The sequence below is a fragment of the Equus przewalskii genome, chromosome 5 (genome assembly GCF_037783145.1).
Source record: "Equus przewalskii isolate Varuska chromosome 5, EquPr2, whole genome shotgun sequence".
Taxonomy (NCBI): Eukaryota; Metazoa; Chordata; class Mammalia; order Perissodactyla; family Equidae; genus Equus; species Equus przewalskii.
Window position 1 is genome coordinate 26,302,432 of NC_091835.1, and position 24,723 is coordinate 26,327,154.

The 24,723-nt window shown below is 57.8% G+C and overlaps 1 protein-coding gene across 1 annotated transcript in view; it reads left to right on the forward strand.

Moving 5' to 3' along the window:
• The window catches only part of CROCC2 (ciliary rootlet coiled-coil, rootletin family member 2), a 75,985-nt gene that overhangs the window by 1,172 nt on the left and 50,090 nt on the right, over nt 1-24,723 (forward strand). The window contains exons 2-10 of the mRNA XM_070620240.1: nt 12,238-12,388; nt 13,437-13,585; nt 15,947-16,053; nt 17,345-17,510; nt 21,675-21,778; nt 22,414-22,641; nt 23,910-24,006; nt 24,083-24,172; nt 24,328-24,534. Coding sequence (XP_070476341.1) covers nt 12,238-12,388; nt 13,437-13,585; nt 15,947-16,053; nt 17,345-17,510; nt 21,675-21,778; nt 22,414-22,641; nt 23,910-24,006; nt 24,083-24,172; nt 24,328-24,534 — 1,299 coding nt within the window. The remainder of the gene's footprint in view (nt 1-12,237; nt 12,389-13,436; nt 13,586-15,946; nt 16,054-17,344; nt 17,511-21,674; nt 21,779-22,413; nt 22,642-23,909; nt 24,007-24,082; nt 24,173-24,327; nt 24,535-24,723) is intronic.

The window sequence follows — 24,723 nt, forward strand, 5'->3', positions numbered from 1 at the left end:
CTGAGTGTGGGGCTGACCAACAGTGGAGGGAGGGAGGAAGGGCTTGCACATTGCAATTTCCCAGACACTTTCAGCCCGGCATCCCTGCCCTCCTGTGAGAATTCTGTCATCCCTTTGGATTCAGGAAAACCGAGGCTCAAGGGTTGAAGCAAGTTGCTATGGTTACGGGCTGGTTTGAGGGAGAACCCCGGGATGGTGCTGACCTCTGGCAGTGGTCATTGGTGCGTGGCACGCGTGACTCGTGGATGCTTCTCGCCCAAACTCCTGCTGCCCACCAGAGACTGTCATCTGACGGCCCCGCGGAGCCCTGGCGAGGTCCGCTCTGCCTGCCCCACCAACACCTGTTATTTGCACTGTGGTGATTGAGATCTCGGAGCAATTACACTAGAGGGAGCAGGCAGGCGGGCGCCACAAGATGCCCAGATAGCCCAGTCCAGACAGGGGCGGCAGGGCCAGAGGGATCCCCAGCCCCTCCAGCTACAGACACGGAAGCTGAGGGGCGGGGGCAAGGTGTGGCTTGAGGATGGGGGGCCTCTGAACATGCTCCCATGCCTGGAGAAGCTCTGGACGCCCCGCTCCCTCCAGCCAGCGTGGCTGCTCTCCTCTGCACTCTCCTCGACCTCTGCACAGTGTCCCAGAACGCCAGCACCGCCCCCTCCCCCCCAGAACTGGATTCTCAGATGGTCGGGACCCAGGGCAGAGGAAGCAGGCTGCTGCAGAGGAGCCCTGGGGGGAAGCCTAGTGAGAGAGGATGTGTGATTCTGGACCCCGTTTCTCTAAAGCTATGGGACTTTTCAGACTATTTCTTTTGGTTAGGTTTTAATTAATGGTATTTTTCTAGGAATTTATCCATTAGATCTAAATTTTCAAATTTACTGGGAGAAGTTGTTCCTAATATCTTCTTACTGTCCTTTGGATGTCTGAGCATCTGAAGCATGGTGACCACCTGTCCCTGGGTGTGGAGGGGTTTGAGACCCAGTACTTCAGGTGCAAGATCCGAGGAAGTCCCGAGTTGGTCACCCTGAAGTGATGACCCTTTTCATTTCGGATGCCGGTCGCCTGTTGATCCTCTCTAATATTTTGACTTCTATTTCATTAGTTGATGTATTTATTATTCCTTTGCTTTTCAGGTCTCTGGGTTTGTGGCTCATCTAATTTTCTGAGATGTGTGCTTAGCTCATTGATTGGCAGCCTTCTTTTGTTTCATTTCTTTTTTTACTTTTTTAAAAATTGTGGTAAAATACACATAACATAAAATGCACCACTTTAACCATTTTTAAGTATGCAGTTCAGTGGCATTAAGCACATTCACACTGGTGTGCAACCATCACCACCATCCATCTCCAGAACTTTCTCATCCTCCCCAACTGAAACTCTGTCCCCATTAAACAGTGACCCCCCCCCATCCACCTCCCCCAGACCCTGGCCCCCACCATTCTACTTTCTGTCTCTGTGAATCTGACTACACTAGAGACCTCAGATAAGTGGAATCTTTGTCTTTTTGTGTCTGGCTTAATTCAATTAGCATAAGGTCCTAAATGTTAGTCCATATTACAGCATCTGTCAGAATTCCCCTCCTTTTTAGGGTTGAATAATATTCCATTGTACAGATAGGCCACAGTTTGTTTGTCTGTTCACGTGTTCCCAGACAGCTGGGTTGTCTCCATCTTTCGGCTGTTGTGAATAATGCTATCATGAACACGGGTGAGCAAATATCTGCTCGAGTCCCTGCTTTCAGTTCTTTGGGGTTCATGCCCAGACGTGGAATTGCTGGATCATATGGTAATTGTGTTTAATTTTTGGAGTTACCTCCATATTGTTTTCCATGGCAGCTGCACCATTTTACATTCCCACTTTCTTCCTTTTTTTCCCTAAAGTATGCATTTCCCTCCAAGCAAGGCTTTAGCTGCATCCCACAGTTTGGACATAATAAATTTTCAATATTATGCAGTCAAACTGTTTTCCAATTTCCACTGTGATTTTTTATTTTATCCATGGATTATCTGGAGGTATAAATAGCTTAATTTCCAAACATATAGAGATTCAGTTGTTTGTTTTTTTCACATCTAGCTTAACAGTCCTGTGCTCAGAGGTTTTGTTTTGAACGTCGTAGAGTGGGGAAGCCTGCTAACATCCAAGTGGAAATGAGTGGAGGCCAGTGGACGTGTGGGTCTGGTTCCAGGGAAGAGCTCCATGCTGGGGTTGTTGGCACGTGGTAACTGGGTGGGACCCCACAGGGGTGAGTGTGCATAGAAAGAGGAGATGGGGCAACTCCCACACTTACTGATGGGGGAGACGAGAAGGAACCAGCCAGGAGATCAGGATGAGGTGGCCAATGAGGTGAGAAGCACTGGGAGAGTAGGGGGTCAAGAAGCCCCCTGAGGAGAGTGTGTCCGGGAGGAGGCAGCAATCGTCAGCACCAAACGCTGCCAACAGATCAAGCACAATGGAGTCTGTGGGCCCCTGGATTCAGAGACACGGAGGTCATGGTGACCTTGATCGCAAGGGTACCTCATGGGGCACGTATGAACAATTTTTTTTTTAGTAGGGTGAGCATAAATTAAGACACTTTGTGTCAACAAGAATGGTCTGATAGAGATACTGATACATAAGAGACAAGGAAGGATTGTTGGAGCAATGTCTTAAGTGAGTAAGAGAAGATGAGGTGGGATGGGGTGGGGTGGGGTGGATTGGAGTGGGATGAGGTTGGATGGAATGAGATGGGGTGGGATGGGATGGAGTGGGTTGGGGTGGGATGGGGTGGAGTGGGATGGAATGAGGTGGGGTGGGATAGAGTGAGATGGGGTGGGATGGAATGAGATGCGGTGGGATGGGATGGGGTGGCATGGGGTGGAGTGGGATGGAATGAGTTGGGGTGGGATGGGATGGAGTGGGATGGGGTGGGATGGGGTGGGATGGGGTGGAGTGGGATCGGGTGGGATTGGGTGGGATGGGATGGGATGAGATGGGATGGAGTGGGATGGGGTCGGGTGGGATGAAGTGGGGTGGGGTGGGATGGGATGAGATGGGGTGGGATGGGATGGAGTGGGATGGAATGGGGTGGGTTGGGATGGGGTGGGCTGGGATGGGGTGGGATGGAGTGGGGTGGGATGAAGTTGGATGGGATGGGATGAGATGGGGTGGGGTGGGATGGAGTGGGATGGAGTGGGATGGGGTGGGATGGGATGAGATGTGATGGGGTGGGATGGAGTGGGATGGAGTGGAGTGGGGTGGCTTGGTATGAGATGGGATGGGGTGGGATGGGATGGGATGGGATAGAGTGGGATGGCATGGAGTGGGATGGCATGGGATGAGATGGGGTGGGGTGCGATGGAGTGGGATGGGGTGGAGTGGGATGGGGTGGAATGGGATGGGATGGGATGGAGTGGGATGGGGTGGGATGGGACAGGGTGAGATGGAGTGGGATGGAATGAGTGGATAGATGAATTAGAGCAGAGGTTGGCAAACTTTTTCTTGAAAGAGTCAGATAATATTTCAGGCTTTGCAAAACATCAAGTTTCTGTAGCAACTACTCAACTCTGTAACTGGAGCATGAAGGCAGCCATAGACAGTACATAAACAAACGGGTGTGGTTATATCCCAGTGAAGCTTTATTTACAAACAAGTGGCAGGCTGGATTTGGCCTACAGACTGTAGTTTGCTGACCTCTGGATTAGAGGATGGATGAATAAACAGATGTGAGGGTGGGTAGGTGAAGGGACTGTCATGCAGATCGTGATAGATGGTCAAATGGGTGGATGAGCATGGTGGATAGGCAGTAGATTGGAGAATGGATGGAAAGACATTGCATACAAAATGTGTGGGTAAGAACAGAACCCCATAGTCCAGAGACTGGCGTTTGAGATGAAAAATCACTGGATTTAGTTTCCACTTTTGGTTGAAGAATTTCATGCATAGAGAAAAGTGCAGCCATCCCAAGCATGCAGCTTAACCGAGCCCACCCACCTGACTAGCACCCACATCTAGTAGAGCATTATCAGAATGCCAGAAGCACCCTCAACCTGACATTGATTTATCTTGCCTATTTGGGAACTTTACAGAACTGGAACCATATATGTATGTGCTCTGTGGTGCAACACCACATTTGTAAAATTCACCCGGAATGTAGCACGCAGGTATGGCTCACTTGTCCTCATCAAAATATAGCATTCCATCATGTTAATATACCTCACTTTTCATCCATTTTATTGTTAATGGCCATTTGAGTGGTTTCCAATTTGGCCTGAAATGAATAGCACAGCCACAAACACTCTGGTACATATCTTTGGGTGCCATATGCATACGTCTCTGTTGGGTATACACCAAAAGTGGGAATGCTAGATCATAGTTTGCATATGTTCAGCTTTAGTGGATACTGTCAATTAGGTTTCCAGAAAGGCTGTACCGACTTACAGCGTGTGAGGGGCTGGTTGCCAACCCTGGGCATTGCCTGCCATTTCCTACCTAGCCATTATGGTGAATGCCCAGTGGTATTGCATTGTGATGTTAATTATCACTTACCTGATGACTAATGGAGTTGAGTACGTTTCTCTGTGCTTATTGGCCACTTAGATATCTTTTTGGTGAAGTGTTTGCTCTAAAATTTTGCCCTTCTTTCTTTCGGGGTGCCGTCTCTTTTTATTATTGATTTGAATTTGATTGTTTAATCTAGAAACGAGTCGTTTACTGAATACACGCATTGCGAATATCTTCTGTAGCTGGTCTTTTCATCGTGTAATGGTGTCTTTTGAGGAGCATTCATAATTTTAATGTAACACAATTTATCCATTTCCCCCTCATGTTAGTGCTTCCTGTGGGCTGTTTAAGAAACACACTTCGGCTACTCCAGGGTCACAAAGATGTTCTTCTATATTTTCTTTTAGAAGCTTGATGTTTTACTTGCACAGTTAAATCTGCAGTCCATTGGGAATTGATCTCTGTGTGTGGTTTAAACTAGAGACCACCAGCATTTCCTCCCATGTGGATATCCAGGGGACCCAGCCCCATCATTTCCCCACTGCTCTGCTGTGTCACCCTTGTCACAAACAAGGTGTATGTGCGTCTCTGTGCCTGTGTGCATGCGTGAGCGTGCGTTTATGGATATGCTTCCAGAGTTTATGATCTCTTTCACTGGTCAGCTTGTCTTCACACCAACACTCTGTGTTAATTAGGGCAGATTTGTAACATGTCTTCACATCCGGGGCATGACTCCTCGGCCTTATTCTTCTTCACCATCACCTAGGGAGATTTGACTCTTCTCATTTCCACATGAATTTTAGAACCAATCTGTCAATTTCTATAACATAAAAGCCGTACTGGGCTGCGGACTAGCATTTTATTGACTTTATAGATTAATTTGAGGAGGACTGACACCTTTACAATATCTAGTCTTCCAATTCACGTACACAATCTTTTCTTCCATCGAAGCTTTTCTCAATTTACTCGACTCTCAACTCTCAATGGAGAGGTCTTGCACGAGTTTTGTTATCACACTTCCTCCGAGGTCACTGATGTGTTGGGATGCTATGACCATTTTAAAAATGACAGCAGGAGAAAGTGGCTCTGTGTTTGAGGCTCCTCAAATCTCTGACTTTGTTACTCCGGCTCCAGGCAGCTACGAAAAGCTCTGTTGGCTGCTCTTCCCCCATTGACAGCCCTGCTTGGGCCAAACTCAGAGCATCTGCCCCCAGCCCGGGACGACCACAGCCCATCTCGGATGCTTTCTACTTCCTCCAATTTCAGTCCCTCTATCTCATTGCTTTCAGAGCTCTCTGACATCTTTAAAAACAGATGCTTCATAGTTTAGCTGGCTGTTCTAGTTGCCGTGGAGGGAGGGCTGGCTCACTGCATCCTCCCGAATCCTTCCCAGAAGGCAAATTCTGGATCTCCGGATTTTAACTTCTTGAGGACAGTATCTCCACCCACAGCTTTTGTAAGACCCTGGGAATTCCCCAGGAGAAGGAAAGGACTTCTTGTGGCGGAATTTCTGTCATCAAAAGATTAAACATGTTTCCAAAGTGGGGAGCCTGAGCGGGAAGGGGAGGAAAAGGAAGGTAGAGAGGGAGGAGGGGGGGAAGGTGCTGTCAGGTGGTCCTGGAAGGAGGGTGGGCACAGTGAGGGAGTCATCGGGGAGGGCAGCGTGGTGTCCTGCTTCTGGTGCCAGCTCTCTGTCACTGGTGTTGCTGGTCATTTCTGCCTCAGTGTCGCCATCTGTACAATGGGGTGAGACAGATGGTCACCGGGGCCCCCCAGAGCCTGAATGAGAGGGGCTCACCCACGGGAGAGGAGCTGGGATGGTTTGACAGCCCCGTGGTGTGGCAAGCACTCATCAGTCACCTGCCAAGGGCCAAGCCCTGTGCCGCGCCCGAGCAAACCAGGGAAGGAGGAGGAAGCGCTGGCCCACCTCCGAATCTCCCATCCACTTGTACCGACGCAGCCAGGGTCACTGTGCAAATCACACGGGCCACATCCCCCTCCTCATTCAGAAACACCACTACCCTCGCCCCGTGGTCCAAGGATGGGGCCCCACAGTCCTCAATGGGACATTGAAGGCCTTCACAGCTTCCTCTCCTGCCTCATTCACCCCCATCCCCACCCTTCCGCCCCCAGGCCCCACACGGATTTTGGAGACCTGTGCTTCCACTGTTCCCTCCACCTGGACACCTGACCTGTGTCCCCTCTAGCTGTCAGACTCTTACTCATCCTTCAAGGTCCAACTCTCCTGCCACCTCCTCCAGGAAGCCTGTGGGCCTTGGGGACACAGGAGCAAACAAGATAGACAGGCTCTTTGCCCTCCAGAGTGTTCCTTGATATGAGTCATTTTGCGGTTAGTGATTCATACCTTAGGCTGCATTTTCAATCATTTGTGTAGTGACCTCGGTCTGAGCTCGCTCGAGTGCTGGGGACTGGGGCTGGGGGTACAGAGGTGAATGCCCAACGCCTGGTTCAATGCCTGGCCGGGCATTATTATTATTATTATCCTTTATTATTAGCTGGGGACCAAACTGCCACCCACAAGAAGCATGAGCCTGCCCTGGGGTGACGCCCAGGGGACAGAGTCCTCACCAAACGCAGAGACGGAAACGGAGCAGTGCTGAGATACAGCACATCAGGGGCCAGGTGTTACCCCAGACACAGAGAAGCTCTTTTTCCTGAGGAAATGGAGCCTGGCAGGCGGCCACCCCACCCAGGGCCCTCTCTGCAGCAGGCCAAGCCGCGGAAGGACGGCAAGCAGACGTCCGGTGGCTGCACTTGGCTGGAGGCCCTGTCCTCAGATGTGTTCTTCAAGCTGTGCCCGCCCCTGGCGAGGGCCAGAGCCTGCCACCTGGGGATGCAGGGAGGTCTGTGGGAATGCCTGGTGCACAGGCGGAGACGGGGGAGGAAAGTGGGCAGCCGGGGCAGGGGGGCCGGGCTCAGGGGGTGCCACACCGGGGAGGAGCCCTGAGGACGCCCGTCAGCTGAGTCCTGCTCTCTGGCCACTGGGAGGATGCTAGCTCACCAGTAACCAACGTTGTGGGCGTTTAGGGTCCCGCAGGTGGGGTCCCAGTCCCAACACTGCCGCTTGGGAGCGGGTGACGGAGCAAGTCCCCACATCCTCACCTATAACGTGGAGGCAAGAAGTTGCTGGTTCAGGTCAAGGTAACAGATATGAAAACGTTTGCTAAGAAACCTTGAGTGGTGACTGTCCCTAAGCATCCTACACACCCTGCTTCACTTCACCAACCAGTCACACATCCTTCACTTTTCTAGGGTGTACCGAGCCCCCACCCTCCATTCTCCAAGAGCTTGGCGGACGCGGCCTCCTGCAGTCCCGTCGTGGCCACACGGTGGCAGTGTTGGGGACCGGCGCCCAGACCCACACGGCCCGCGGGCCATCCCATCCACCCCACAGAGGGGCCCAGAACAGCCTTGGAACTCTGACTCCCTCACCCTGCTCCTGCCCTAGCAGGATGCAGCCTGGGTCCTGATTGAGTCAGGGGCACCCGCTGGACGCTGTCTCTCCCAGGGTGACCTTAAATAGACGTTTTCATGCCCTCCCTCCTACTGGGCTCATCTGGACCCTCCCTGGTCCACCCAGGGGTCTCCCCAACTCGGATCCAGGTGTGGGAGCCTCATCTTCCTCTGTCCCGAAGTCGTTGGGCTCCTTTTGCAATCCATCCTTCTCTCTCCTGGGAACCAGGACACAGGCTGTCTCTCCCCCAAGCCCTGAGCAGCCTGGAGAGTCAGCAGGAGCCACTCGGGGAGTTCTGACCCGGCTACCAGCAAGGGGAAGTAGTGAAATTGGTCTGACAGCGTGATTGCATTTGTGATCTACAACCCCACCTGCCGTCCAGAGGCTCTGTCCTCATCTGTGAAAATGGGGGGCGGGGGTCCTAGAGGCCCCACATTCCATCCTCCACAGAGCTGCAACCTCAACTCTGTGGGACACACCGCCCCCCTCCATTTTCACAGTGGAGGACACAAGACTTAGCAGGGCAGGTGACACACCAGGGTCACACTGCTGGTGGCAGAGCAGGGACTCCAGCCCAATTCTCCTAAATGGGAGTCTTGCTCTGATCCAGGGCTGGGGAGACAGGGTAGCCCACGTTCCTCTAGGGTGGGGCCCTCCCCCTCTACACAGCCACAAGGGAGAGGGCAGCCCCTGCAGGTTTCACGTACACAGCCCCGCTAGGCAGGGCCCACGGGTGGCGCCTGCCACAGGGGCTGTGACCCCATTGAGGTCTTTAGTGCTGGCTGAGCTGAAGGGGAGGGCGCTGGGGGCAGGAGGGAGGGGCATGGCCCAGCTCCACTGAGTCTGGGGTCTTCTGGGAAACTGATGTCCAGCACTGGTGTCCCCTCTGACATCCAGCACTGGTGTCCCCTCTGACGGACTGAGGCTGCCGTGGGGGGACCTTCCAGAAGTCTCCTCGTGCACTGCCCGGTCACAGGAAGGAGACCAGCCCGGACCTGCGGGGCCACAGGTGGCGGACACGAAGGTCTCGGGGTGGGGGCGGCAGAACCCCTCCGGGCCAGACTCGAGCCGGCGGAAGTGGCGCGCGGAGGGGTCCCAGACCCTCGCGCCGGCCTAACTACACGCCGTGGACGGAGCCCCTCCTCCCAGCTCCCCTCCCTCCCCTCCGGTGGTGTCCGCGAGGCGGGGCGGGGCTGCCCTCACACCCCGCCAGCCCCGCCCCCTGCGCCCCCAGCCCCGGGGCCCCTCCGCACGCGTCCGCCCTCCGCCGCTCCCCTCCCCCGCACCCCCTCGGCTGGAGCTGGGCCGCGGCCCATCGCAGGCACCGGGCCACAGCTGGAACCCATTACGCCCCCAGCGCCTCTTGGGACGTCTCGGCTAATAAGTGACCCTCTGTAAATGTTAGGAATGAGTCAAGTTTATGCCGCTGCTGCTTTCCCGTTAGCGGGTGGCGCCGCGGATGCCCGGGGGAGCGGGAGGGAGGGCGGGGAGGGCCGAGGAGCAGAGTCCTTCCTGGAGCTCATGGCGCTGCGCGGGGCCTGGGGTGGTTCTCGGCACCCCGCTGGGCCTCAGTTTCTCCTGTGCAAATAAAGGGTTCAGGGCAGACAATGGCTGAGCCTCTTGCAGCCGCCATTCCTCCCATCAGGGCAGGAGAGGCCATTGGTGGTCTTCCTCACACCCCACCCCACACCCCACCCCCACCCCCATCCCCGGCAGGAGGCTGCTCACCAGCCACCTAAGACTGAAGGGGGTCACCTGTAGGAGTGTTGAGTGAAGGCGCCTCCTCAAGACCCCAGGGGACTCACATGCAAACACCCAGGAGAGAAGAAAGGCCCCCAGCCTGAAGGAGGGCAGAGTTCCCACTCCCTCCGCTCACCCTGGAGGGCAATGGGGTTCAGTCCATGGCATTTGCTCAATGACTGCCCATCACTGGGTTGCTACTGGGGATCAGAAAGGGACCTCATGAGGTGTCATGTAGGAGCCTGGGTCTTGGGGTGACGTTTAGCAGTCTGTCACTGGCCCAGAAGAGTGGTCATTATGTTCTGGGGCAGGGGTGGGAGGGGGTGTCCTGATGGAGGAGCAGGCCTTATGTCCAGGGAGCAGTAGAGGAGGATGTGTGAGAAAGAGGCTAAGCTGGGGTCTCAGGAGGAGGGAGCGGGCTGAGGGTGTGTGGGCACAGTGCGGTGCAGGGAGCAAGGGTGTTCCCAGGAAGTCCTCCAAGAGAGCTGGGAGGACATGGGAGGAGGGGGGTGACAGGCAAGTAGGAGGCTGTAGGTGGTCACTCACCAGGACTCGGAGGGAGATTTGGGGAGTCATAGGTTAGAGAGTGTGCTGGCCCTCTGAGGGGCTACAGGGGGAGGGCTTCTGGGAAGCCGGAGGAGGGGAGGGTCTGGGCGTGTGGCATTGAGTTTGGGGGGGGGGGGGCGTGTAGCAAGAGGACTTCGCCACCCTGAAGAGTCATTGGAAGTGGACATCCATCTCTGGGGCCCCATGGGAAGTCTCCACCCACCCTTTTATTTTTAATTCACTGCTTTTAATCAGATATCCTGAGTGAGGTGGGACGGGTGGGTGATGCGGGGTCGGTGAGCCAAGGAGTCGAAAGAAAGATTTCTTAGACTCTTAAGATCTGGCAGTAGTGCTCTTTTATTTAGAGAATAGTACAGAATAGCATGGGGACAGGACCCATGGGCAGTCAGAGCTTCTGCTGCTGCCATGGGGACACGACCCATGGGTAGTCAGAGCTGCTGCTGGCGTGTTGCTGCTGCTGCTTCTGCTGCAAACCTGGGTGGAGAGTAAGGCTAAATTTAAGGCATGGGTATGTGAGTTATCTCTTTACAAGACAAAAAAAAAGTTAAAATGGTACCAGTGCCGGTAGGGTCCGGCCATTGGGCGGTCCCACAACTTTTAGATAAGAATCAAACCAGATTGAGTAAATGGCAGAAGTCACCGCTTAAATATTATCCTCAGCTAAAGACAAAAGAGGATTTGGGGGTGGGGGGTCAGTTACATGAGGTTGCCAGACAGTAAACAACTTAAGTTCTTGCCTTCCCCATTAAGAGTTTCCAGAGATAAGGCCATCCCCCCATCCTCCTGGCGCAGAGAGGGAGGCATGGAGATTTCCTTCACAAATGCAACTGTCTCTGATCAAAGGGCAAACAAATTCCACTCCTCGGAGCCTGCTTCTCATCTGCAGTTTTAAAATTAACCAGCCTAAAATCCTCATCAGTGGGCAGCTGTGAACTGTCCTGCCCCCTGGTGACCTTGTCTCATCGTGCTGCCTCATGTCCAGAGGTTTCCTGCTGGTTTGGAATGGGCCGTCTCAGCCCCCAGCGTTCACAGACCCCTGAGCATCCTCCCCACAGTCAGCACCACAATTAGACCCAGTAAGAAAGCCCCTGCCGGGACCGGGGCCCTAGGGGGCACCCCCTGGCCCTCCCCTAGCTTTCTCCTCCTTGCAGAGCAGAGAATCCCCAGGGCCAAGGCAGAGAGCCAGCTCAGACCCCAAGATCCCAAGTCCAGTCTCTGCTACCCAGGACCCTGGAATTTCTTGCCCACTTCCAGGCCTGTTCGGACCCCTTCCATTGACAGGTTAGCTCCCTGGACCAGCCAGGAAGAAGGGCTATCCTCACTATCGTCCCCCTGCCCCTCCCTCCGTTCCTGCCCGCCCTCTCCCAGGGCCCACACATGCCCCTCCCGATGGACAGGGTGAAACCTGGCCCAGCTGGCCTGGGTCTAAAGGGAAGTGGGTGGGTTGAGCTTGGTGCTTCTACCTATGTCAGCCCCTCTCCTCACCGGGCTCTGTTCCCACTGGGTGGGGTTCAGGCCCCTCCCCCAGCCCCCACTGAGAAAACTGTGAGACGGCCTGCTCCAGGTGGGTGGGAGGTTAGGGACCCTGTGGACCAGAAGCAAGGGTGCCTGCCTCCCAGCATCTCCAGAGCAGTGGACCCGGATGGCTCAGCCCAGGCCCAGCAGAGGGGGAGCAGGGCTAAAGGGCAGGACGTGGTGCCCCCATCCGCTGGGTATTCTGGACAAGCTCTTCTCTACGTTTTCTCATCACTGCTCAGAGTAGGGCTGGGGACAGGCTGGGCACCACCCCACTTTACAGGTGGAGAAACCGAGGCATGTGCCTTGGGTGACCTCAGCCTCCCCTAGTCGTCTCCAGCGCACTTTGCCACCTTGGGGGAGCCCCATGAGAGCCCCCACCCACTGCAGTAGGCTCGTATGGGGGTGCCTCGCAGCTGTCCAGGGCCTGCCAGCCCAGGTGTCTCTGGGCGGGTGTTTTTCAGAAGCTGGAGGACACCATCCTGAGCCCCTCAGCCAGCAGAGAAGACCGGGCACTCACCATGCGTGGGGAAGGCCGGCAGGCCTCGCCCACCCCCGTACCTGCCCGCATCCGTGAGATCGTGGCCAGCAGCCTGGGCGAGGAGCCACCCCAAGGTGAAGGGGGGTGGGGGGTGGGCGGAGGACACCAGGGGAGCCGCAGAGCAGTCAACTGGAGTCCAGCTTCAGGGAGCCAAGCCCCCCTCACTGTCCCGGGGCCCAGCGGGTCGTCTTCCGTGTGATAGGGCACAGATCCACATCCTCCCACGGGCATTGTGTGTCAGTACCCACAGTACCCTGACCACCAGGCACAGGGACCGTCCCCAGCCAGAGCTGCGTTTGTGTTGGTGACACGTTTGTGACCGCCAGTCTTGATTTCATCTGCATTCGTTTTTTCATTATATGAGGGAAAATCCTAGGCTTGACACACAGGAAGCTCAGCTGCTGAGCAGTGCTCCCCACAAGAGCTTTGTCCTGGTTCCTCACCCAGCCCCAAGGCCCCTCGTGGTGCCCGCCTAGCTGTTACACTTTCAGGCCAGGGAACTGGCTCCAAGGCCGGGTTCCTGCATGGAGCCGACCGGCCAGTCAGGCCGCTTGGCCTCAGTGTGTGCTCGTGACTCCAAGCAAGTCCCACCCCCTTGTGCGTGGGTCCCGGGGACCCGGTTCTGTAATGAGGGTCTGTCCAGCCTCCTAAAGGAACCGGGTAGCTCACTGAGTGTGTATGAAGGAGAAAGAAGCCCCACTGCGTGTTTGGAAAGCTCCTTATTACTGGAAGACGAGTCCAGTTACCCTGAACCGGCAGTTCTCACTGCTCCACGGGGGGCTGGGGGACACCCAGGGTCCAGACCAGCCCCCACTCTCTGTGTTAATTGGTTTGGGGCTCAGCCTGGGCCTGGGTCTGTATTTGGGTTAAAGATCTTCATAGAAGACAAGGAGTTGGCAGGAAGCCATCGACAGGAGAGGGAGCGAGGCTCAGAGTGTGACGTCCACCTCCACATTGGGCTCTCCCGGGTCAGAGCTGGGATCCTCCCAGAAGATTGTTGCAGACCCAGCAGCAGGAGCCCAGAGACCAGTCCACGGTCCCACCATGGGGACAGGGTGTCATGGCCAAGGTGGGAGTCCCTAAGTCTGGCCACCCAGGTTGACCCCAGTGCTTCGCCTGCAGGGGTGCAGGAGCCGCCGGCCCCCCTGGCCCACGTGCAGGAGGAGAACGAGCTCCTGCAGGAGGAGCTGTCCCGACTGGAGGACCTGCTGGCCCAGGCGGGCGCTGAGCGGGACGAGCTGGCCAGCAGGCACCACGCGGTGAGCGAGCGGGTAAGTGTGTACAGTGGGCACTTGGCAGGCCACAGGGTGTCAGCCTGGTCTGGGGTGAGGCGGTCACCCATTGGGACTGGCAGACGCACCAATGGGACCATCAGTGAGTCCTAGGATGTGGAATGATGGTGTGTCAGCACATCCAAACCCTGGGCAACAGATGGGGAAACTGAGGCTGGAGGTGGGAAGGTCATGGTAGATGGGTGCCCAGGCCTCCCCATCCCTCACAGCCCCTCCAGGTCTCAGAGCCCAGCTTCGGCATTGACTTGTGTCCACCTGCTGGAAGCCCTGTGGGGGCAGCCGGGTCAGTCCTGACCCACGAGCCTCAGCGCCTGGCCCAGCATGAGCACGGTGCCAGAACTCAGCCAGCACCTGCCAAAGGAGGAGGCAGTGAGCCAGGAGGGAGGGACCCGGTCAGGGTGGTGCTGAGGAATTGGCCCCAAGTCGCAGCAGAGCCCATAGAGAAGTGGCTGTGTCCCCAACCCCCACTCCTTCCTGACAGCGAGACCTCCCAGACCAGAGGACAGCTATGACCTCGGACCCTGGGTCCTCCATCCTCAGTCCCCTGGGCAGCCGCGGTGCCTTCCAGGGTAACTGACAAGCTGCAGCAAGAGGCCTGTTTGGTGATAAAGCGTGGGACTCAGGAGGGCCTCTCATTGTATAGATGGGGAAACTGAGGCAGAAAGGTGAAGACACTTGCTAGACCAGAGCCTCTTTCTCGTGTCAGCCACTCCAAGGCATGCTAGCTTCTGAGGGAGGACTGGGGGGCGGGGGAGTGGGCGGCACACGGTGTGGAGTGCTCAGAGCCCCCTCTGGGTCTGGCTCAGCTCCCACCGCTCTGTCTTCAGAGACCCCCCTTGCTCAACATGGCAGGACAGATGACCCCACTTTCCACATGAGGCTCAGAAAGGGCCAGAGTTGTCCAGGGCCACGCTGTCATTACTGGGGCTGAGACCTGAACCAGGTCTGGCCCTTCCTCCAGTGTGACCTGTGACCAATGCTAAACACCCAAGAGCCCCCAGCTGGCCTCATCTTCTCTAAGGTCCCGAGAGCTTCCAAGGATAGGTGGCACCCCACAGAGGTGCCCTCTGCCCTGACCCCCTCACTGTGAACGTCTCATCATCGCCCGCACCCCACATGAGCCCCTTGAGGCAGGTCGGCGAGATGAGGGTCTCCCTCATCCCGACTATGGGGGCTGGAGCACATCGGTGAGCTCGCCTGCCCTCCCTGGGCCTCTGTGGCCGCCGGCCTGGCTGTGGGGGTGGGGATCTTCCTAGCACAGGGTGGAGAGATGTTGGGAAGGGTCCCGGGGGAATAGAAGCCACAGAAATCCTGTGGAAGGATTAGTAAGCCTCGTGAGTCAGATCTGGACTTGAGGACCTGGCAGCTCAGTGCACGCGCCGGGCTCCTGCTGGCGTCTCAGCACCCCCTGTGCAGGTGCCAGAAGGGGCTGGGCCTCCCCTGGCCGCCAAGTCCCCCCGAGCTGCTAGGCAGGGTAGCCAGCGTGACTGCTTCGTGGGCATCTTCCATTCCGGGTAGCACTCCCAACCCCCACCCAAGCCCCCCGATCCAGCTGGGCCCTTCACCCCTCCTCTCTCATCCTGCTGGCAGCTGAGGAGGAGCCACTCACCTCCCCACACACACGGCCTGGTCATGCCACAGGTTGGCCTCCAGGCTCTCCTGACCTTCCCGCATCTCAACCCCCGACCAGCCTGCTCTCTGGGCCTGAGTCCTGCTCCCCAGACACCCCAGAGCCTGTGCTCTGGGTCAGCACATCTGGGCAGGGCCCCCCTCCCCCCGCTCCTTCTTTTCCCCTTGGAGCCCCAGGGTCTCCATCTGCTCAGGCTCCAGCAGGGAGCAGGAAGGACGCAGGCTTGGGGGGCAGACCTGGCCCAGCTTGGATGGCTCCCCTCCCTGCCAGGCCGGCTGAGGGGCTGCAGGCCCCGGGTCACTGTGGGTGTGGGCCCTGCCCCCCTGGGAGCACACAGGTATGAGCACGGGCAGGAGGAGCAGCGGGAGAGGGCGGCCCCCATGCTTGCTCACTCTCATGGGAGATGACCCCAGGCCTGCTCCACAACTCAGCCGTCCTGCCCTTGTGTGGCCCAGTCAGACCCCGGAGGCCCCCTCCTCAGCCAGCCGAGGGCACTGGACACAGGGGCAGGATGTGGATGGCCGCCTGTCTGACCCATCATGTGGAGGGGCCTGAGCTTCACCAGACCCAGCCTGACCACAGCCGGCCCCAGCCCCAGCTGGAGGCCCCAGGGGAGCCCTCTCTCCCGCCCCAGGAGGGCTTGGTGCCAAAGCTGCCCAGCCCGGCGGGCTCCGGAGCAGCCGGCCAGGTGGGCTAATGCTCCTCTCCAGCTGCAGGCCCGGCTGCAGACCACGGAGGCTCGGCTGCGGAGGTCGGAGCTGGAGCACAGCGTAGACCTGGAGGAGGCCCTCGGCCGTCTGGAAGCCGCCGAGCAGAGGTGAGGCCTGGCGGGCTCAGCAGTCAGGGCTGCAGGGAGCTCGGCCATCACCCCACGAGGCGGCAGACTCCACTGCACATTGGGGCTGTTGGCCATCCTCTTCCCAAAGTGACTCTAAGTTACATTTACCTGTAGGAATCTGGGGACAGGTTTTGTGCAGTAGGGGAAGGGGGCACGGGGCAGGGGGAGAGCGGTGCAGGTTCCACAGGCAGTGAGGGTCTCCCTGGCCTTGCTCTCCTTGATGTGCCCCCCCCCATGCCCAACACCTGCTGAGGCTGGTACCCTGGCCGGTCCTGCAGGTGAGTCGCCCGAGCTGACCACGGCCCTGGTGGCCCAGCCAGTTCTGGGGTGCCCGTGGGTGCCCTCCTCACTCCCACTCTTCTTCAGCCCCACCCTGACTCCCAGACCCCTTTGGCTTCGAGCCACTCTGATCTCATGGTCAGGGGCTCATTTGTTCGCCGTCGGTAAGCGTGTGATGCACCCTGGCCCCCAGAGGCAGCCCCAGCACCCCCAAGTCCCAGGATGCAGCCCCAGGGAGGGAAGGGCTTCTCTCCACACTTCATGCAGGGAGGGGCTGAGCCCCCAAGCCTGGCTCCACCTCCAGACTGTTTGTGGAAAGCTTCCCTTGCTTGGTTCACCTTTGGGGACTCTGGAAAAGGAGGAAAAGGGCTGAGAAATGTTTTGAAAACCAGTTTTGAGGGGGGAAAAGAACCCAAGTGGAGGCCAATGCCCAAGGAGGAAAGAGGAGCAGAGAAAGTCCTGCTGTGGCCTCGCAGCCAGTCTGGGAGGTGCTGGCTCTGGGAGGGTGGGTCCACCCAGCCTGGCGAGTTTGGGGTCCCCACCTGCAGCCACATGCAGACCTGCCTTTGGTGGAGAAAGGCCCCCACGGTCACAGGGGGGCTGCCCCCTCCAGGGGGCATGCCAGACTCCGTCTCCCCACCACCCTGCCCCACTGCAGGGACGGTGCCTCCCCCCAGCCCTGGTACCCTCAGCCGGTGCTCCCAAGCCCTGCCCTTCTTGCTTGTCTTGGGGTGCACCTTCACACCCTGGGACTGAGCAGCCGACCACAGCTGTGGGGGCAGAGCCAGGTGGAGCACGCAGAGGGGGAAGCTTTGGGGGACCATTGGGGCCCCATCGCAGGTGGTCAGTGGTGCACAGGGGTAGGGCAGGGGCTGTGCACTTGAGTTGGGGTTGCCTGGGCCCAGGAGGTCTGGGGCCTGGGTCTCTGAACACCTCTTTAAGGAGAGGCCACCCATCCACGGCCACACCACTGTGGTTTCTGCCCATCCAGGAGCACCGGCCTCTCCCAGGTGAACGCCCTTCTGCGGGAACAGCTAGAGCACTTGAAGAAGGCCAATGACACGCTGGCCGAGGAGCTGGCCAGGACGACAGGCAGCGTGCTCCACCTGCGGGGTGAGCTGGAGCTGAGGGAGGCGCAGCGACGGACCGAGAGACAGGTGCTCCCCTCCTTTTGCTCATTAGTGGGGATGTCTGTTTTGGTGCCTGTGGCTGGGGGGCGGGGGGACAGCAGGGACCAGGAGAAAGTGAGTGGCTTCAGCTGTGGTTCCTGCTGTGGCAAAGCCACTGGCCTCCTGCCACACCATGTCCCCTGCTCAGCAGTCTGTGGAATGGGAGACACTAGGGTGGGGTGACGCCCCCCTTGAGAGAAGGAGGGCACGACCCTGAGGCCAGACTTGGCAAGTAGAATGAGGTCACAGGGTGGGTGCTGGCTCAGCGCGGCCCACCTTGCTCTTGAGTGAGAAGGAGGTCCCCACAGGCCTGCCTCCTGGCCACAGAGGGGTCAGGGCTCAGCGCTCCAGCCTCAGTCCTGTGGGAGGGAGGTATCCAGGCGTTGGTGCCTCTGCTGCCGTCTCTCACGGATGGGGTCCCCTGAAAGAGGTGTGGCCTGGGTGAGGCAGCTCTCTGAGCTGAGGCAGTCCCTGAAGGGGCTGAAGGTGTTCCCGTGACCCTCTCCGTGTCCACCAAAGGCACCATTGGCAGGATTTCTCCCCACACCGCCTGGAGAATGGCTGCCTCCAGGTGGAAGCAGAAGCTCAAGGTGGTCCCCATGTGCCTGGGCCTCAGGCTGGCCCCACAGACGTCCTTCAGACAAGCCCACCTCTGAGGGGCCTCCCTACACTGGCCACACAGGATGAGGTAGAGAGGGCAGCCGCGTGGGCCCCCACAGGCCCTCAGGGCAAAGCTGTCATGCTAGAGAACTTGACCCCACTTCCCTGAGCTCCTCCAGAGCTGTCCTTCCCATCAGAAGCTGTATGGATGCTCTTGGTGCCACCACCACCCTGCACAGGGAGAGCAGGGCACCAGACAAGTCGATTAAGGCATACGAGAGGGAGTGTGCTGCCCTTACACAGTGTCACCCAGAGAGCCATGTCATCATCACAGGGGTTCACTAATGGCAGGGCCTCCACCATAAGGTCGGGGAGATATTTAGACAGATCGCGCCCCACGCCCTGCCTGGTCCACGTCTTCCCACGGCTGGGCTTGTGACACCATGGGAAACAAATGCCCTGGAGGGCACATGCCCAGAATTCAGTTTGGCACTGGTTTATCAAGGGTCTTGAGATCCCCCTCCTGCTTGAAAACCGTTCTCACTGGTTGTAGGTGTTTCCTCTCAGCCTTTAAAGATACCCTTTCTCTGTCTTCTGGCTCCATCGTTTCTGCTGAGAAGTCAGCTTCCAGGGCCTTTGATGCTGACTGACTCCTCGTAAAGGTAATCTGTCTGCCCGCCCTGGTGCTTCACCATTTCTGCTTTGACTTTGGTGTTCTGTGATGTGTCTGTGCGGAGGTTTCCTTTTGTCCATGCTGCGTAGGATTCATCAGGATTTCGTGTCCTTCATTGTTTTTGGAAAGTAGCCACTATCTCTTGGAACATCACCTACGCTTGCTCTCTCTCCTCCCCGTGCATGTTAGCTGTTCTATGCTCTCTCCCATGCTTCTCAGTCTCGCATATTTTCTTTCTTTTTATCGCTCTGGTCTATATTCTAGGTGATTTCTTCAAATCTACCTTCCTGATCATCAGTTTTCTTCTCTGGTGCCCAATCTCTGTTAAACCAGCCTACCTGGCTTGAGTTCCAGATATTGTGTTTTTCATCTTTAAGAATTCTAATTGGTACCTCTCCAAATGTCTTACTCCTAACTCCTATTTTCAAGCCTCTCATTTATGTTGGATCATAGTTTTGTGTTGTTGTGTTTCTTTTTTTGTTGAGGAAGATTTGCCCTGAGCTAACATCTGTGCCAGTCTTCCTCTATTTTGTATGTGGGTCACCGTCACAGCATGGCCGCCAACAAGTGGTGTAGGTCCACGCCCAGGAATCAAACCTGGGCCACTGAAGCAGAGCGCACCAAACTTAACCACAACGCCACAGGGCTGGCCCCTAAAACACAGTTATTTTATGGTCTGTGTCTGTTGTTCTAACATCTGAAGTTCTTCAAGGCCTGATGCCATTGTTTCTGCTGGCTCTTGACCATGGTGCTTTGTTTCCTTGCGTCTTTGGTGACTTTTTTATTTTTTCACCCAAGACCTGCGTATTTTCCTTGGAATTTTGTGAAAATTCTTTGAAACGTGGAAGGGATGTGGTATTCTCCAGAGAGGATTTTCATTTGCTTCTGACAGGTGCCTAGGGGCTCTGACAGACCCCGGGGCCACGTTGAAATAAATTTTCAGCCTGAGTTTTTTTGAAACACCCAGATTACATGAATTCAGGCTGAAAATTGCATAAAGCCTAACTTGTGGTTCCAAATCCACAGGGAAGATTTTTCTTCCTTCCTGTCTTAGTCCTTCTGGGCCGCCATGACATAGACTTGGGCGCGTATAGACAACAGACATTTATTTCTCACAGTTCTGGAGGCTGGAAATCCGAGATCATGGTGCCAGGTGGTTCAGTGTCTGGTGAGAGCCGGCTGCCTGGATCACAGACAGCTCCTTCTCGCTGTGTCTTCACACGATGGAAGGGGCTAGGGAGCTCTCTGGGGTTTATAAGGACACTAGCCCCGTTCCTAAGGGCTCCATCCTCATGGCCTAGTCACCTCCCAAAGGCCCTGGACCTCCTAATACTGTCACAGTGGGGATTAGGGTTCAACATAGGGCTTTTTGGGGGACACAAACGTTCCGCCCATTGCATCTCCTTACAGTGTCATGCAGGCAGGGGTGTGTGTGTGCACATGCACACACGTTCTAATTCACTCACTTCTAGCACGCCTCACTTAGAGTGCAGCTTTGGGGTGCCACTTCTGTGTGTGAGCAGACACTCCCTTTGGGTGGCTCCTGGGCTATTCTCTCTGTCCTCTGAGCCCCTTGTGGTCAAGGAAATGTGTTCGAGTTGCTCAGTTAGGCAAGAGGTTGCCTGCGTTCCTCCTGAGTCCCTGACTTCACGGGTTCCTAGCCTGTGTGTTCTTACCATGTTGGCCAGCCCAGCCCTGCGTCCAGGAAGCTGAGAAGTCTGGATTCTAACGTGTTTAACTGCATCTATTGGGCAGGCTCGTCCCAGCTCTGCCACTCGTATAAGCAGGAAGAGCCTCCAGGCCCTGCTCCTGGACGATCCCAGTCTGGGTGGGGAGGGGTGCAGCTAACGCAGGTGTACCTAGGGCTCTGGCGCCAGGCACAAAGCGGCCTGCCCTGCAGGTGCCCAGCTGAGGTAGTGGCTCAAGCGGGGCCTCGGATGTGTGCCCAGGGGAGGGGATCAGCAAAGGCTTCATGAGGGAAGAGGTGGGTGTGCGGGTCTTGAGGGACAGGCACACCGTGAATGCACTCTGTCTGAAAGCAACATTGAAGGGCATCAGGCGGGGCTGGAACAAACGGGAGGGGCAGGGGGCACATGGAAAGCACTGGGCATGTCGCTGAGCCCTCCAGAAGTCCCTGAGGTCAGCCTTCAGGGCACAGCCGAGCAGGGACTGGGGAGGTGATGTAGAGACTCTTACCTTTTGGGTGTCAGCTTAGTTCCCTGCAAGCCTGGCACCAGTGACCACACATGGCTCCATCCCATTGCTGCCCCCGCCTCTCTACTCCACACCCCCAGCTGCAGACACAGTCCTGCAGTGGGCCCCACCCCACCATTAGCACCCTAATTCGCTCTGCCTTGCCTCAGGGGAGGCTCACCACCCTGCCCTGTGAGCCGGAGCTAGAGCGTAGAGGTTTCTGTGTCCTCCACACCTTCAAGGGCGAGGCCCCACCTCTGACATCTTAGGAGCCCACTGACAGCAAGAGCTGCTCTCTCGGTGCTGGAGAAGGAGGAAAGGCCCCTCCTCCACCCTTCCCGCCCCCCTGCACTGGAGGGGCCACAGCTCCATGCTGCAGAAGGGCCTCATGCCCCAGCAGGGAGACCCGGCTAAGTGGGTTCTTCTTCTGAGCAGGAGCTGGGTGTGGTCACCTCCCCGGGTCGTCTGGGGTGGGGTGGGGGTGATGGAAGCACTGCCCCCCTGGGGGGCATTTGCATTATTCTGGAAGATGAGCTCATGGGACGGGGGCTGCAGGAGCCGGGAGGCAATGCAGCGTCCACTCCTGGCCCCTTGGAGCCCGCACAGCGTGGTGTCTGGAAGAGGGAGTTGTGGGGAGAGTGAACGGGGTCGCAGGCCTGAAGTGGACGTGAGCCTCTTGCTCTCAGACCCAGCGTACACGCTCAGGGGAGCCCCGGGACTTCCTCCTCATGTGGAGACAGGTCACAGCGCTCCGTGCACACCTGGCTGAGCTGCGTGCAGCCACTGAGAGGTGAGTGCCAGCCGCCCCGCCTACAGAGAGCTGGGCGCAGGCCCCGTCAGGTGGTGGAGAAGGAGTGTCTGAGGGATGGGTGCAGCAGTTCTGGCTCACAAGCCCCTTACCAGCCCTGTCTGCTGGTTGGCCCCGTGGGAGTGGTGGAGAGGGCGGGAGAGGTGGGCAGTGGGGAAAGGGACAAATGGACAGAACGAAGTAGGCAGGGATGCAGGGAGCGATGGGAGGAGGGCAGGCCAGTTATGGGGACACTACCGGAGGCGAGGAACGGCATGGATGAAGCTTCTGAGTCCCTCTGGTCCCTGCCAGACACCTCCCACAGGTCTGTCCTGGGGTCACCCCTATTTTCACACAAGGAAACTGAGGCTCAGAGGGTCAAGGTCCTGATCGAGGACATCCTGTCCTGTCCAACCTGGCACAGCCCCTGCTCCCCCCTCCCTGGCTATGACGTGGGGACAATTGATGCCACGTGGTGGGGGCTTCTTCTGAGGATAGCAGGGGAGGGGGTCTGCTGTGGGCGGAGAGCAGGCTGATGTGACCAGACCCTGCCTCTCCCAGCCCAGCTTGAGCCTCCTGGGCCCAGAGCCCACAGAGGGTCCTGAGGCTCAGCTGGGGGTGCCGCCCTTGTCTCCCAGGGGTCTCGCTGACATGCGAGCGGACACAGCCAGGACGGCCCGTCGCCTGCACAGGGCCTGTCTGAACCTGGACTCCCACCTGCGGCTGTCAGCCAGCCGTGCGGCCGACGCCCTGGAGCAACGGGCCCTGCAGGGCACACGGCTGGAGCAGCAGCTTCGGGACAAGGTGCGGGAGATGCTGCAGCTGCAGGGCCGCTGGGACACGGAGAAGGTGGTGCTCCAGGCCAGGTGGGTGCCAGGGTCGGCAGGTCCGCCAGGGTGGAGGTCAGAGGGGAAGGGGCACCCCCTGTCTGCTGAGCAGTGGCCAATTCCAAGATGCGCCCATCACTCACATGCAGTTTTGTGTCCTGATTTTCACCCCAAATTCTGACTCCCTCGACGCTGCACACAGTTCATAATCCCTGTCCCGGCGGCTGCTCAACATGGGCCCGGATCTCCTTGGCCAATCCCTGGAGGCCACGTTAGGTCCCCTGACTCTGAGGCTTTAGTGAGCGCCACAGTGGGCCCACCTGGGCTGGTTCTGCGTGGCCGGTTCCCACAGTGGCGTCTTCAGCACTGAGATCACAAGTGTCCTTCCAGGGCGGGCGCTTGTAAGGAGGAAACCATTTAAGAAGCTGAGGCAGGCAGAGGGGCCAGGCCGCCCTGGTAGGAATGAGACCAGGGCCCCATCTGGGATCCATGAGATGCAGAGTAAGCATGGAAGGTTCTGGACACAACCCACCTCTGGGCTCGGAAGGAACTTCAGCAGGAAATGGGGAGACGGCTGCCCAGTGAAGGGCTCACCTGTCACTACGGGGTGCGACTCCACAGAACTTGGGGGTCCGGGACTCCTTAGCCACAAACACCTGCCAGGCTGACAAGTCGAGCCCACCCTGCCCTCAGGGGGTCAGCTGAGTGGAACACACCCCAGCCCAGCCCCAAAACAGTACCCGAGTGGTGCCCAGGGTTGCTCCTTGGCTCAGTGCAGCCTGCAGGGGCAGCCCCCTGGGGTCTGGGACCATGGGAAGGGAGAGCCGGGGGCCACAGGGGGAGCCAGGGGTCTCTGAGAAGAAGGTGGGAAATGAGGGACAATATCATCGCTCACTGTTAGATTTATGGTGACAGAGGTGTTCCAAGCAGAGGGAGCAGCCAGGGCAAAGGCCTGGAGGTGAGCATTGCCTCTGCCATGCCACAAGGACAGGGCAGGACCTTGAGAAGCCGCTGGACGGGAGGCTGGAGAGCTGAGTCACGGCCAGGGTGGGGGCCTTGAATGCTGAACTCAGAGTCTGCACTTTGCTCCCAAGACAGCAGGAGCTACTGAAGGCTCTAGAGCAGGAGAGAGGCATCTGATCAGACCAGGGACTAAGGCTGGCTCAGACAGAGGGGGCCAACATCGGGGGCAGGCCACACAACTGGAGACGTCTGACAGAGCTGCGGCATCTCTGGGCCACCCATGCTCTGTGCTCTGTTCTCTGCCCTGATGACCCCATCCCCCCCACCCCTCGACTTTTCTCCAGACTCTCAGAGCAGATGCTGCTGGTGGAGAAACTCACAGAACAAAACTCAAAGAAGGAGAGAACCATCTCTTCCCTCAAAATGGACGTTCAGAAACTGGTGCGTGGGGCTGGGAGGCAGCGGCCCTGCAGGGGGGTGTCTGTCCGCCTCGCTGAGGGGTCTGCCCTGGCCGCAGGAGTCCCGGCGTGGCGGAGGCCGGCTGGCAGCGGACGACCTGAGGGACCAAGTGGAGTCGCTGCAGCACGTTTTGGACAGCATCACTGAGGTGCAGGCCCATCTCGGGTCCTTCCCGCAGCAAAGCCGCCAATGGGCTGCAGGGTCCCCATGATTCTAGCTGACTCATGAGATAATCTGACAGGTCCCCATTTGGCCATGGCCCTGAGCTGTCTCCCCCCATCCCTTCCTCTCTGCACCCTGAAGGTGGCCCAGGCGGACTCGGGGTGCCTGGAGCTGGTGTGGAGCAGCAGCATGGAAGGCGAGAAAACGCAGGACCGACTGAGGAGCCCCCCACGCACTGCGTCCCCCTACCGGGGCGTGTCGCCACCACGGACGCGCTCCCTGGCTGCCTCGGACCCTGCACTGAGGGCTGTGCAGGCAGCCATTCAGAGGTGGAGGCTGAAGGAGCAGGTGGGCAGCCACAGCCCGTGGGGGCAGCAGAGGCAAAGCTGTCTCCTGGTCCCCACCAGGGGCAACGCCGTGAAACCCACCAGGCTGAAAGGTGCCGTTACAGGGCCTGCCTGTGTCTCGCCAAGGTGGGCTGACCGCAGGGTCTCCACGGGGCCTGCCCTGAGCCCCACAGCCCTAGGGAGGGGGCTC